Here is a 15,729-nt window from a genome sequence, read left to right on the forward strand (position 1 = left end):
AGAAACAAAAACCACTTGTTGGAAAAGCTCAGCAGGTCTGGCAGCATCCGTGAAGAGAAATCAGAGTTAACGTTTCGGGTCCAGTGACCCTTCCACAGAATTGATGGTAACTGGGAAAAGGGCAGTTTATATGCAGGAGCTAGGATAGGGGAGGGGATAAGGAGTAAATGATCAGTGGGGATAAGAGCTCATGGAGGGAGAACAGATGGACAGACCAAGGAGTGGTGAATGTTCTGGCGGGGAGGGTCATGGGTTTAAACTCCCCCATGTCTGAGACCTCTACCCCACACTCCAGGCCTTGTTATCACAGTCTGCCATTACACATCACCTAATCTAAGTCGCTAACAGACCCCATGAACAGCTATTCACCCTCCCAGCCAGATCTGGCCAACCATTCTCTCCCTTTGGACTCTATCGCCACTCATCATTTACTCCCTGTCTCCTCTCCCACCCTATCTCCTGCATCTAAACCGCCCTTTTCCCAGTTACTATCAATTCTGTGGAAGGGTCACTGGACCCGAAACGTTAACTCTGATTTCTCTTCACGGATGCTACCAGACCTGCTGAGCTTTGCCAGTAACTTATGTTTTTGGACCAGGTGATACATGTTGGGTGTAACAGGCAGGAATAAAACTGTGCACAAAATCCCCAAAGATCCAAACAAGCGACAATGTGAGACAGCATGTCTCACACACACACACACACACACACACACACACACACACACACACACACACGGAGCTGGGAAATAAGGGCATCCACATCAAAGTCAAAATCAAAACAAGGAACTGCGGATGCTGAGGGACATACAGGGGCTGTCCAGCGTTATCATGTTAAAAGCAGAGACAAGTGAAACTTGCAATATTAAGAGAAGACTGCCCTTTCAGAAGGTGCTGCTGACCTACCTCCTGGGTCAGCAACAGTCCGTGTGCTGCTCCGTCTCCCCAGAGAACTGAGCTCTGTCACCCTGCAATATCATCCCCATCCTCAGCCAGTGTAACATCCCTTTTCTCAACATGCCCGGGGTCTCCTCATAGAGCGCAGTCCCCAGGAGTGAGTGAGTGAGTGACCCACTCCCCTCTCCTGCAGCCAGCCCAGGGTGGTTTTCAGGAGGTCGGGAGATCAGGGACACCTCTCCCATGACAACGAAGGAGTGAGAGTTACTTACAGGCGTCGGAGAGCTGACAGACCCTGGAACGCTCCGGGTTGGATGGTGCTGATCAGATTATTCTTCAAATCCCTGCAGAAACAGACACAAACAGTGCCAATGAGAACAGAAGAGAACCTGCAACCCCACAAACTCAGGCCGATCCCCTGCTGGATTCGTGACCATTCCACCATTCCTCTCCTTCCTGCATCAGTTCAAATCCCCAACGTCTGGGGACTGCCCCACAGATTAACAAGGAACGGCTAACAGCTGGAACTAGGAGGGGATAGTATGGGATGGGTCAGTCTCACTGTGTCCCCCACATTCTCAGTGACAGCGATGGGTCAGTCTCACTCTGTCCCTCACATTCTCAGTGACAGCGATGGGTCAGTCTCACTCTGTCCCCCACATTCTCAGTGAGAGCGATGGGTCAGTCTCACTCTGTCCCCCACATTCTCAGTGACAGCGATGGGTCAGTCTCACTCTGTCCCCCACATTCTCAGTGAGAGCGATGGGTCAGTCTCACTCTGTCCCCACATTCTCAGAGACAGCGATGGGTCAGTCTCACTCTGTCCCCCACATTCTCAGTGACAGCGATGGGTCAGTCTCACTGTGTCCCCCATATTCTCAGTGACAGCGATGGCTCTGTCTCACTCTGTCCCCCACATTCTCAGTGACAGCGATGGGTCAGTCTCACTGTGTCCCCCACATTCTCAGTGACAGCGATGGCTCTGTCTCACTCTGTCCCCCATATTCTCAGTGACAGCGATGGCTCTGTCTCACTCCGTCCCCCATATTCTCAGTGACAGCGATGGGTCAGTCTCACTCCATCCCCCACATTCTCAGTGACAGCGATGGGTCAGTCTCACTCCATCCCCCACATTCTCAGTGACAGCGATGGCTCTGTCTCACTCTGTCCTCCACATTCTCAGTGACAGCGATGGCTCTGTCTCACTCTGTCCCTCACATTCTCAGTGACAGCGATGGGTCAGTCTCACTCTGTCCCCCACATTCTCAGTGACAGCGATGGGTCAGTCTCACTGTGTCACCCACATTCTCAGTGACAGCGATGGGTCAGTCTCACTCCATCCCCCACATTCTCAGTGAGAGCGATAGGTCAGTCTCACTCTGTCCCCCACATTCTCAGTGAGAGTGATGGGTCAGTCTCACTCTGTCCCTCACATTCTCAGTGAGAGCGATGGGTCAGTCTCACTCTGTCCCTCACATTCTCAGTGACAGCGATGAGTCAGTCTCACTCCATCCCCCACATTCTCAGTGACAGCGATGGGTCAGTCTCACTCTGTCCCCCACATTCTCAGTGACAGCGATGGGTCAGTCTCACTCTGTCCCCCACATTCTCAGTGACAGCGATGGGTCAGTCTCACTCCATCCCCCACATTCTCAGTGACAGCGATGGCTCTGTCTCACTCTGTCCCCCACATTCTCAGTGACAGCGATGGGTCAGTCTCACTGTGTCCCCCACATTCTCAGTGACAGCGATGGGTCAGTCTCACTCTGTCCCCCACATTCTCAGTGACAGCGATGGGTCAGTCTCACTCTGTCCCCCACATTCTCAGTGACAGCGATGGGTCAGTCTCACTCTGTCCCCCACATTCTCAGTGACAGCGATGGCTCTGTCTCACTGTGTCCCCCATATTCTCAGTGACAGCGATGGCTCTGTCTCACTCTGTCCCCCATATTCTCAGTGACAGCGATGGGTCAGTCTCACTCCATCCCCCACATTCTCAGTGACAGCGATGGGTCAGTCTCACTCCATCCCCCACATTCTCAGTGACAGCGATGGCTCTGTCTCACTCTGTCCTCCACATTCTCAGTGACAGCGATGGCTCTGTCTCACTCTGTCCCCCACATTCTCAGTGACAGCGATGGGTCAGTCTCACTCTGTCCCCCACATTCTCAGTGACAGCGATGGGTCAGTCTCACTGTGTCACCCACATTCTCAGTGACAGCGATGGGTCAGTCTCACTGTGTCCCCCATATTCTCAGTGACAGCGATGGCTCTGTCTCACTCTGTCCCCCACATTCTCAGTGACAGCGATGGGTCAGTCTCTCTGTGTCCCCCACATTCTCAGTGACAGCGATGGCTCTGTCTCACTGTGTCCCCATATTCTCAGTGACAGCGATGGCTCTGTCTCACTCTGTCCCCCATATTCTCAGTGACAGCGATGGGTCAGTCTCACTCCATCCCCCACATTCTCAGTGACAGCGATGGGTCAGTCTCACTCCATCCCCCACATTCTCAGTGACAGCGATGGCTCTGTCTCACTCTGTCCTCCACATTCTCAGTGACAGCGATGGCTCTGTCTCACTCTGTCCCCCACATTCTCAGTGACAGCGATGGGTCAGTCTCACTCTGTCCCCCACATTCTCAGTGACAGCGATGGGTCAGTCTCACTGTGTCACCCACATTCTCAGTGACAGCGATGGGTCAGTCTCACTCCATCCCCCACATTCTCAGTGAGAGCGATAGGTCAGTCTCACTCTGTCCCCCACATTCTCAGTGACAGTGATGGGTCAGTCTCACTCCGTCCCCCACATTCTCAGTGACAGCGATGGGTCAGTCTCACTCTGTCCCCCACATTCTCAGTGACAGCGATGGCTCTGTCTCACTCTGTCCCCCACATTCTCAGTGACAGCGATGGGTCAGTCTCACTGTGTCCCCCACATTCTCAATGACAGCGATGGGTCAGTCTCACTCCATCCCCCACATTCTCAGTGAGAGTGATGGGTCAGTCTCACTCTGTCCCTCACATTCTCAGTGAGAGCGATGGGTCAGTCTCACTCTGTCCCTCACATTCTCAGTGACAGCGATGGGTCAGTCTCACTCTGTCCCCCACATTCTCAGTGACAGCGATGGGTCAGTCTCACTCCATCCCCCACATTCTCAGTGACAGCGATGGGTCAGTCTCACTCTGTCCCCCACATTCTCAGTGACAGCGATGGGTCAGTCTCACTCTGTCCCCCACATTCTCAGTGACAGCGATGGGTCAGTCTCACTCCATCCCCCACATTCTCAGTGACAGCGATGGCTCTGTCTCACTCTGTCCCTCACATTCTCAGTGACAGCGATGGGTCGGTCTCACTCTGTCCCCCACATTCTCAGTGACAGCGATGGGTCAGTCTCACTCCGTCCCCCACATTCTCAGTGACAGCGATGGGTCAGTCTCACTCTGTCCCCCACATTCTCAGTGAGAGCGATGGGTCAGTCTCACTCTGTCCCCCACATTCTCAGTGACAGCGATGGGTCAGTCTCACTCTGTCCCCCACATTCTCAGTGGCAGCGATGGGCCCGTGTTTCATATTGCCTTTTAGCAGGTCTCCATATTTCTCTAACAGTGAAACTGCTGCTTTTTATGATGAACAGCCTGAAAGGTGCTGTCTGAAATGAAAGGTGTTTGGGTAGATATTTCTCCGGAGGTTTGTATAATCCGGCCTGCGGTTAGACTGCGTGTTGACTGGTTAGCCTGGGTGTTGTGTCAGCTCTCCCCGCTGGGCGCTTTGTCCCTCTCGGAGTGCACACTCTGCTGGCCTCTCAGTCCTTAATCCTGGCTGACCTGTGGCTATGATCTGCAGTGCAGGGTCAGGACAGTAGGGGTGGGTGTGTGTGTGTATATATGTCACTGTGATCACTTCCTGCAGTCAGCAACCAGGCTTGTACACAGATGAGCTGCCTGCCTGTCATGTGGACTGGGGGCAGACCAGACTGGAGGTCAAGATACAAGCTCTCTCTTTGTCAAAGAGAGTCCTTTGTGATGGGAGGATGTGGATATCATGAGTTGGCCTTGATCTGATCACTCGATCACCAGGGGATCAGCAGGGCTGTGCTGGGACAAGGTTTCAGGGCCAAGGGGGTGAGAAGGGGTGGAGGAGTTGGGAAGCAGATCTTCTGGAGGTCAGGAGGTGGCTCCTGTTTACTCAGTTGTTCCGTAGGACCTGTCTCCCCTTCCAGCAGACTGCTCACAACTGTCCCAGACAGACCCTGGAGTAAGAATTCCTCACAGCTCCAGTGTGTGAGAGAAACAGGGCACCAGGGAAGTTCAAGTCCCATCTACCCACTCCGTCTCACAACTTCACAGCTTCAGGCCAACCTGGTAGGTCTCTGGGTCTTGGACACACAGCAGGATCCCAGTGACTGGGGAGGAACAGCCAGCCTCAAACCCACAGCCAGAGCAGGGGTGAGGGCAGGGAGTTAACAACACACCGCACTCCCACCCTCCTGGCATGGGACATCAGTCCGACACTGAGGGGGGAGGGGGGTGGAGGAGACCGACACTGGGAGCAGGGGGTGTGGGGGGTGAGGGGGGAGACAGACAGACAGACAGAGGGAGGAGGGGACAGGATGTGACTGAAGGAGATTGAGTGGTGTTGACAGGATTGTGCTGCCCCTCGACTCCAAAGAGTGTGGATGACAGTTACTGTCCTCTCCATCGTGAAGCTTACCTCCTGGTGTCGAAGTAAATAAAAGGCAAGTCAGATGTGAACACAAGAACCAAGGAGTCAGTGAAAACCCGCGAATGATGGCTGGACTGGTCATGTGTGGGAACCCCTGGGTCCCAGTTCCATGGGGCTCTGCGTCATGGCTCTGCTGGAGGTCTCTTTGGTGAACAAAGGATCCAACTACGTTGGGAGCAAGTCCCAGGAGGTTTTTCCTGCCTTCTCAGTGAAGGGTACACAGACTGGCTGTGTTCCCACTCAGGGTGACTCAACGGAATTGTCTCAGATCCTGAAGGAGTTTAACAGGCTGGACAGGGGAATGAGGGTCAGTCCAGAATGCAGGAAACACTGGGTTCTAACCTGGCCTTGCCCACTGAGAACAGACATGAAGGAGGGGGTTTTGTCTCTCCACCCACCCGGGGGTGGGGTCAGCAATCTCTGCCTCTAGAGCTGATTGTGTATTTTTGAGAGAGCGGTGGTTAGATTCTCAGGAATTGATGAGAATATGCCCTTTGAATCTCCAGCCCTGTGCCTGGTAGAGCACAGCAGAACAGGCCCAAGTGGAATGGCCTACTCTGGGCCCTATTCCACAGGTTTGTATCTGCCTCACTGTGTCCAGGAAACGCATGCAGCAGGCACTGAGGTGCTGTCTCCATGTACAACACAGACAGCACAGGGGAGGCTGGAGGTCACTGCATGGGTTACTCTGTCTGCCTCAGCATCGAGCTGAATGTTTCACAGCTGCCAACAGGCCAGTCTCACTCCCTTTCCCCTCTCACTTCCTGTCACGTATTGTCAAAGTTGATCAGAAACAGGGCACCCTTTAAAAGCCAGGCTCAACGTCCCCTTAAAGACCACTTTCAATGACTTTCAATTAAATTTTACGACCACACATTCAAGCTGACTTCCCCCTCTGGATTTATACTTTATTATTCTGTGACAGCTGGGAACTCGAGCTCTGGGATATTTAATGGAGTGATTGTGAGGGAGCTGGGTTAACATCAGACAGTAACACAGGGCACTGCGGGGAGCGGGGTTACTGAGTGACAGTGTGAGGGAGCTGGGTTAACATCGGCTCAGGTACAGTCTGGGAAAGTTAAAAAGACCATCTCGAAGGGGGAAAAGCAACCAAGAATTCTGTCTGTCACTGGATGACAATCTGATGAGATTTTGAAACAATGACTAAAGTGGTTAAGTATTTCAGCTGCTGGGAGGCATTTGCAAATCAAGTTTGAGATAGTGCTGTTGAAATACGAGTTGTTTATCTCTGACAGAACCGGGAGAAGGCTGCATGTGAAAGGAGTAGGCCTGAGTAGCCAGGCCAGGCCCGTGTGCTGGCTCTGACTAACTGACTGTTTCACAATCAGCAGCATGTGTCCTCCCACACGTCAAGGAACGACAGAAAACAATTGGAAACATTTTTTTAGGTGAAAGTTTAACGTAAAGCAGCTGCTTACAAAGTGAAGTCACACACAGAAGAGCTGCAGCCCGCACTGGCACAAAGTAACACTGTTCCGAAGACTTCACAACACAATCAGGCCATTCAGCCCCTTCAAGCCCCTCTGTCAGAACAGGGAGCAGGGCTTGAGGCCCACTTGAAGAATGCTGGAGGTCTTGATTGATCTGAAGCTGTCTGGTAACTTCCTGCCTTTGCTGTGTGTTGTGAGGAGAGAGCTGTTCAGTGCCTGTGTGAATGTGAACAATGCGGCCTGTCCTGAGTTCACAGCATTGTGCTTCTTGCTGACTAACCTAGCTCCAAGGTTGAGGTCCTGTGTGACCAGATGGACCTCAGACACCGTCTGAAGTTGCAGCTTGAAGCCAGGGGCCTAGAGTGACCCACAGGTGGCTATTTCCCTCTTTAGGGGAATGTGAATGAAACCACAGACTGGGAGGGGTTTGCAGGCACAGGGTTAACAGCCAGCAGTGTGATCCAAACTCCCGTCCCCATACACAGGGCCCTGTGCCACTCTGAGGCACACAGCCTCCCTGTGGGCCCAGTGATGGAGGAGGACGAGGTCTTGTTGGGGAGAGATTGCTGAGCTCTGGGACAGCGGCTCTCTCTGGAAGAGCTCCCTGACAAATCGCCAACTTCACTGTGCCCAGTGACCGGGAGAGGGCATAGCACCCATCCAGCTCGTCCCACTCAGCTCCACCTCAGAGAAAGCTGAAGCCTATCTCAGTCTCACTAGCTTTGCTGGTGGTTTTATGGGCAGAGCAGAAATGTTGTCGTGTTGTTGACATGTCCCTGGGTGGCCTTGGGTCAATGGTGCAGCATTCTACACTGGCTACTGCCTGACACTGGCCAGTGGTACTCCCTGCCCCCAGCCCACTGAATACTGGACTTCGACCAGGAGTACAGCCTGCATCGCTGGGGGCTCCTGTACTACACCCGACACACACACACACACACACAATTTTCAGAAGGTTTTCCACAAACTCCCAGATTAGACATGAATGTGAAATTGAAATCCCAGGGGATTGGGACTCATGTCTGGAGATCGCTAGGACATTGGTTATCAGACAGGAAACACAGAACAGGGATGAATGGGTCTGTTCCGGAATGGCAGGCAGTTAGTAATGGGCTACTGCAGGGCTCAGTGCTTGGACCCCAGCTACTCACAAGATATACTGATGGTTTAGATGAGGGAACAAGATGTGATCAATGAAAACTTGCAGATGGGGAGGTGAGCTGTGAGGAGGATGCAGAGATGTTGCAGTGTGATTTGGCCAGGTTGGGTGAGTGCACCAATGCATGGCAGATGTAGTTTAATGAGGAAAACTGTGAGGCTATCTATTGGGTTCGGAATAATATGAAGACAGATTATCATTTGAATGGCTGTAAACTGAGGGAGGGGAATGTTTAGTGAGCCCGGGGTACTCCAGTCTCTGAAAGGGAGTGTGCAGGTACAGTGGGCAGTGAAGATGCCAAACTGCACATGAACCTTTGATAGTGAGGGGGTTCGATTCCTGCTACAGGAATGTCTGGCTGCACTTGGTGAGGCCACTCCTGAGATACTGTGTGGGGTTTTGGTCTCCGTCTCTGAGGAAGGACGTTCTGGTGATGGAGGGAGTGCAACTGGGGGTTTATTAAATGGATCCTTGGGATGGCGGGATTGAGATTGGGTCTGTTAGGACTGAACATACTGTGGTTCAGAGGAAGTTGAGAGGAGGGATCATGTACATAGCTGATACAATCTTAACAGGACGAGGCAGGTTAAATACAACAAGGTTATGCCTAATGGTGGGGGTAGGAAAGAACTGGGGGCATAGTTTCGGGTCAAGGGGTCAACCACTTTGGACTGAAATGTGGAGAAATGTCTTCAACCAGAGAGTGGTGACACAGCCTGTGGGATTCACAGCCACAGAATGTGGTTGAGACCAAAACATTGTGTCTTTCCAAGGAGCAGGCAGATGTGGGAGCAGGGTAGGGTGAGGGTATCTGGCTCAGTCATCAATCATGACCATATTCAATGGCACAACAGACTCATGGGTTCAAATGGCCTACTCCTGTCGCCTACTCCTGTCCACAGTCCTAGAGGTGACCCACTGACAAAGATAGACACACACACTCACTCCTGTTCACAGTCACAGAGATACACACACAGCCCCTCTGATATAGAGGCAAAAATACACACACCAATCCTGGCAGTAATACACACACACACAGACACACACACACACACACACACACACACACACACACACACACACACACACACACACACACACACACACACACACGTAGAAAGATACAGAGAAACACCAAAAAATACCCAAAATGTAGACACAGAGAATGTAACAAGACCACAGACATGTGTAAAACAACACAGCACTGCACACACAAACATACAGGTAGTAAGGAAACACCAGTACACACACACAATCACTCACCAAGGAACAGGGTGAGGCCATTCAGCCCCTCTACAATCTGATGGTGCTAGCTTGTAAGTGGTCTCGAGCCCCTGATATTGTCTGACAGTGTTGTTGACGGAGAGTTTAACTCGGTTTTACACAGCTCTTTGGGGGAAGGTCGCTCCACACCTGAACATGTTTTATCAACACGGCCCACATACACACCTCCCTGGTTTGTTCACCTGTATCCCCAGGTTCTCCTGCTCAGCACCAGAGGGAGCCACCTCTCAGTGCCCAGCCCTCAGAATATAACATGTGACTCCCGTCCACTGTCACAAATCCCAGCAGCAAGCTGTCAGTCACATGGCTCAGGGGCAGGATGAAGCTGCACAGACCCTGGGGAGGGGAGGGGTGGGTGGGGAAGAGAGGGAACGGTGACCCTGGGGGGGGGGGGGAGGGAAAGAGGGCAGTGGGCAGGGTGACCCTGGGGCCTTCATTCTGAGGCATGGGATCACTGTGGGTGGGTGTGGGGTCTGTTTCAGGACATCCATTAGAATCTGAGCTGCCAGGTCCTGGGGCCGGTGGGTGAGTGAGACCTGGGGTCTTGGGACTGGCTGTCAGCCAGACCAGGCCAGCCCTCTGTCCCCTGGGCATCAGCTCACTCTCATACAACAACAACAACAACAATAACCTGCATTTATATAGCCCCATCCAGTGGAAAACCCAGGCTGGGCTGCCCCAGTGGTGAGGAAGATACAGAGAGAGAGCGAAGAGGGAGAGGGAGACAGTGAACACTCCCCACGGCTGACAGACTGTCCATCATGTGGGTGTGGACGAGAGAATTCCCTGGAGATTCCGGGGGAAGCAACAACAGAGAGAATGCAGGGAGGTCATACTGTGGAGCATGACTCTGGCCGTACACAGGAAGAGCAATCCTAGTGGAGAGGGAGAGGGAGAGGGAGAGAGAGAGGTGGAAGTGTTTGCTCAGAGACTGGCCTGTCACCTGCCTCTTGCTTGTTGTAGTGATAGTTCCTGTTTCTGGGACAGTCTGACTGCAGTAAGGAGGTCCCATTGGAATGTCCTTTGTGGTTGGTGCCTCCCTGAGTGTATCAGGCAAGATGCCATCTCAGACAGACACACGTCTCAGCTCCGGGCTTACCACCAATCACTTCCATCTGCAGCAGGCAGCGCATTGCCATCTCTGTTCACAAACACACCCAGAGCATACTGGGAAAGCAGGGTGATAGGGGCCTGTTTGTCAGGACATGCTCACTGTACCATTCCTGTGCTTCTGGGGACAGCAGGGACATGCTGCTGGTGGCTTACAGGGTCAGGAGGCTCCTCTCCCCAGCACTGGGAGATCTCCTTCACTTCCCCAGTGAGAGAGAGAGAGAGCAGACAGCAGAGGGCTGTGCTCAGGTCAGCTCAGACAGTGACAGGGTCTATGCCTGTGTGCCTTTCACTCACTCTGTCCACTCCACCACAGCCATTTCACAGTGGCACACCTCTCTCCTCACTGCCCTCTGTCACCTCTTCCCTTCTCTCATTCCAATCTGCATTTTCCCTTTGATCGCAGATGACCACTTTGTGAGCTTTCCAAAGCAGATCGTTCCCCACATCTTTTATAATCAGTTCAGTTCCAAGAATTCGAGTTATAAAACTCTCTCTCTGTAGTTTTGGCACTGTAGACCATCGAACTGTACAGCACAGAAAAAGGCCCTTCAGCCCACATTGCTGTGCTGAACATGACACCAGATGAAACTAATCCCTTCTGCCTGCCCTAGGTCCATGTCCCTCCATTCCTTGTATATCCATGTGCTTATCTCAAAGCCCCTTAAACGTCTCGATTACATCGGTCTTCACCACCACGTTCCACACTCCTTGCACTCTCTCTCTGTAAAAGCCTCTGACATCTCCTTTGATATGTCCTGCACTACACTCTGCTTTCACCTCTATCACCCTGGACATGCTTCTGGAAAGTATGATTTCTCTGGTTCGCACATAACTCAATACTTTTCACTGTCTCTCAGAACATGAGACAAAAATAAATCAAATCCAAGCAGGATTTCAGCATGGAGTAAATTCCTGATCTCCCCAGTGTGTCCTCACACTGCTGTTCACTTCCTAGAGTGAGACACCATTCCGTACAATTTCCTCACTGTTCAATCCCAAGACCTGCAACGGACACAAATCTGTGTGTGACCGACCATGTGGAAACCATTTCTCCCTCTACAGGAGGCATTCCACCAGGAATTACCCCAACACTCTCAGTTCAGGCTCACAGTCAAATTCCACTTCTACATCCATTCCCACATCTCACATTCACCCTGACCAAAGCTCGGAAGGACCCGTTCCACATTTTATTATCTAGCTGAGTCAGCATTGCTTCAACAGCCCTGCCTCCCTCTCACATACATTCTCCCCATCAAACACTCCCAGGACACAGCATTACATCCAGAGTAAAACTCTCTCCACTCTTTCACAATGAAGGTACTGTCTCCAAAATACTGTCTCCATCAAACACTCCCAGGACACGAACAGCAAGGGGTTAGATACAGAGTAAAGCTCCCTCTACACTGTCCCCCATCAAACACTCCCAGGACAGGGACAGCATGGGGTTAGGTACAGAGTAAAGCTCCCTCTGCACTGTTCCCCCAATTGTACTATTTGGGCCTTGAGAGTATGACCACACTCCATGTGAAGTGCCAGTTTTCCGAGTTTGCCCTGGGGTTGATTCAGGCAGCTCGGAGCTCTGAGCACTGACTGTTGGTGCTACATGGACCAGGCTCCAGGTTTGACTGAACTGTGCCACCCAGGCCTCAGGATATTCCAAATATTTTCTTTTCATTGAACTGGCCTTTTTTTGCCGGCACTGGAAGTGCAGAATTTGAATAAATAATTTGACAAAGATCACCTTTCACTGCAATTTTCATGGTGTTTATACAGAAAGTATTTCCAAATTCAAACCTCTGTACCGTCCAGTCTCCAAAGTTGCTGAGATGGAAATCACTGCTGCTTGATGCACCGACAAACAGAAAAATATCTAAACACACCCGAGGGCTCCAACACATGCCCCAACACAGATCTCGAACTCTGGGTCAGACACTGCTCAGTCCCCTGGACATGCAGCCCTAACTCGAAAGCAGGGTCGATCCAAACCAATTCCACACAACGTCAGGACAATTTCCCAATCAGACCTGGGAGTGAACGACACAGTCGGAGGGTCAGTGCTGAGGGAGTGCTGCACTGTCAGAGGGACAGTACTGAGGGAGCAGGCCCTGTCAAAGGGTCAGTACTGAGGGAGAGCTGCACTGTCGGAGGGTCAGTACTGAGGGAGTGCTGCAGTGTCGGAGGGTCAGTACTGAGGAAGCTTTACCCTATATCTAACCCTGTCAGAGGGTCAGTGCTGACGGAGTGCTGCACCGTCAGAGGGTCAGTACTGAGGGAGCAGGCACTGTCAGAGGGTCAGTACTGAGGGACTGGGCACTGTCAGAGGGTCAGTGCTGAGGGAGTGGGCACTGTCAGAGGGTCAGTGCTGAGGGAGCAGGTACTGTCAGAGGGTCAGTACTGAGCCTGTGCCTTGATAAGGCCTGAGGTACGTCATTCCCGAAACGCTCCAAGGAAGAGGCTCTGGGCAGGGCTGTGCTCTAACCAGCTGACATTTCTCACTTGCAGTCAGTGTGCAAAGGAATGCCATAAAACTGTCGACGGCCCCTTGCTCTCTTCACTTGTTTTGGCATCAGATTAGAAAGCGAATAATGTCTTTGAACTTGCAACTGAGGCAAAACGTTTGCTGAAGGATTGGCCGAGAGTGACACTTGGATGAATCCATTGCTTGAAAACATATCCAAATCTGCTGGAATCCATCAAGGATGCGGGAGATATTGATAACAGCTGGGATTCCAGGATAGTTCAGGAGCCAGGCAGACATGTCCTCAATATCCACAATGTTGGGAAAGAGCTGGCTCCGGGACAAAAGAGAGCTGACCGGCCTCATTTTGTGCTCCAAGATGGTGAGTCAGTCTTTCCCTCATCATTCTCTCCTCTCTCTGACATTACATCCTCAACTCAAAAGGGAAAAAGCTCTGCATTTATATAGCACATTCATGGACTCAGGCTGTTCTGAAGCAGGTTCCAGCCAATGAGAGTCATTGCTGTACAGTGCAACAGAGAGCTCCTCTTTCTGCTCCGTGGCGATTGGGGGGGTTAGATGTTAGCTCCAAGCACCAGACCATGAAAGCACAGAGCTGCTCCTCACTGGGTATAGGTAGCACAGTGTGGGTGGAGTTAAAGACAGCTAAGGAAGCCTGTGAGGAGATCGACAAGCACTGAGCAGCTGAGTTGCTGACCAATGGCCTACACAGAGGAAAGCCTGATGTCTCCCTAACCACTGTGGGTTGGGGAATGGTGACATAACAGACAGTGTTAGGCCTCAGGCTGAAGACAGAACTGCCCCCCAACCTCCCCTCCTGCCACTTCCTTTCTCCCTGACCAATTTGTGTCAACTCAGCAAAAAGCAACAGGCCGGCCACGTCCACCCACATCCCCAAAGAACATCAGGTTTACAGCCAGTCAGCAACTGTGCTCCCCATGACTGGAGTCACATATGACCACAGCAGGAGGAGGTGGGTGAATAACACAAATGAGACGATTCGGTATCGGAGCAGAATTTGGCCTTTCAGTCCACCAACTCTGCTCTGCTGTTCAATCACGGCGAATTCCATCAAATCATCAGAAGCAGGCCATTCTGTCCATCCAGACCACACCAATCTTTGAGGAGCATCCCACCCAGACCCACCCCCTACCCTATCCCTGGAACCCTGCATTTCCCATGTCTAATCCACCCCAACCTGCACATCTTTGGATTGTGGGAGGAAACCCACACAGACACAGAGAGAGTGTGCAAACTCCACACAGACAGTCGCCAGAGGGAGGAAACGAACCCCAGTCCCTAACACTGGAACAAGCATTGCTAACCACTGCTGAATAAGATCCTCCTTCATCTCGCTGTAACCTTTGACCCCCTGACTAACGAACCAATTGGACTTCCCAGCAGACTTGCCCATCATCCCTAACCGGTGTCAATGATGAGTTTTCCCCAATTCTGTTTCACAGCTTGGCCGTGGTGGCATTTGACCTCCTGTGACCTCCAGTCTGCTAGTCAAGAAGCAGAACCCTAATCCATCCTGACACAAAGGTCATTCTCCACATGAGAGGTGAAGGTATCCCTTACTAGCTGACCACTCACTGTCATGGCACTGGCTGTGAACAATGTCTGAAAGGTCAGTCACAGGCTAATTCTCCTTGTGGGAGCACAGGACTGTTTACTGAGCAGTCCCTCGCTCACAGGCAGACGCTGCAGCCAGAGACTGGCTCTCCTCATTTCACAACAAGGAGCCTGCTCCAGTCTGATCAAACCTGAGACACACGCTGTAATGGCAGCACAGCCCTGCTTTCACTGCAGCTTCAACAAGTGACACATCCCAGGCACAGGAAAGAGGAACCAGTCAAACTCCACCCCAGAGTGCTGAAGGAGCTCAGAGAGCAGTAATCAACACAGACAACAGACAGGGTCCAGGGGTTTCCAGGACAACTGAACAGCTAGGGAGGGGTACAGGGCCTAGTGAAGAGTACAGAGATACAGAGTGGGGGGGGAGGTCAGGACTGGAGGAGTAGACAGTGATCAGAGATTGTGATAGACTGATCTGAAAGTAAATGAGTAAATGCCTGACAGAAATATCTAACTGAACTGAAAAACAAAGCCAATTTTCTGATCTGCTTGAATCGCTTCCTGCTGCTGTCTGTTTCTGAAGGGGGTTCGAGATAGCGTTGCTGGAAAAACACAGCAGGTCAGGCAGCAGGAGCAGAAGGATCAATGTTTCGGGCAAGAGCCCTTCTTCAGGAATGAGGCTGGTGTGCCAAGGAGGCTGAGATAAAGGGTATGGGGGGGAATTTGGGGGAGGGGCACTGGGAATACGCTGGGAGACCAGGAGGAGTGTGCAGTGCGTCAGTATCACTATGAAGCAGACCGGGGCGGGGGTAAAACAAAAGGAAAAAAAAATTCAGTGCCCCTCCCCCAAATACCTTCCCCCCTACCTTTTATCTCAGCCTGCTTGGCACACCAGCCTCATTCCTGAAGAAGGGTTTATGGCCAAAACGTCGAATCTCCTGCTCCTTGGATGCTGCCTGATCTGCTGCGCTTTTCCAGCAACACATTTTCAGCTCTGATCTCCAGCATCTGCAGACTTCACTTTCTCCACATTCCAAAAGGTGCA

At 51.9% G+C, this 15,729-nt stretch overlaps 1 protein-coding gene across 3 annotated transcripts in view; it reads right to left on the minus strand.

Annotated features, from left to right (window-relative positions):
* Positions 1-15,729, minus strand: part of adgra2 (adhesion G protein-coupled receptor A2) — a 144,594-nt gene that overhangs the window by 52,293 nt on the left and 76,572 nt on the right. For all 3 annotated transcript variants that reach the window (XM_060856737.1, XM_060856736.1, XM_060856738.1), the window contains exon 3: positions 1,169-1,240. In XM_060856737.1, coding sequence (XP_060712720.1) covers positions 1,169-1,240 — 72 coding nt within the window. The remainder of the gene's footprint in view (positions 1-1,168; positions 1,241-15,729) is intronic.

This window comes from Hemiscyllium ocellatum, chromosome 48 (assembly GCF_020745735.1).
Source record: "Hemiscyllium ocellatum isolate sHemOce1 chromosome 48, sHemOce1.pat.X.cur, whole genome shotgun sequence".
Lineage (NCBI taxonomy): Eukaryota > Metazoa > Chordata > Chondrichthyes > Orectolobiformes > Hemiscylliidae > Hemiscyllium > Hemiscyllium ocellatum.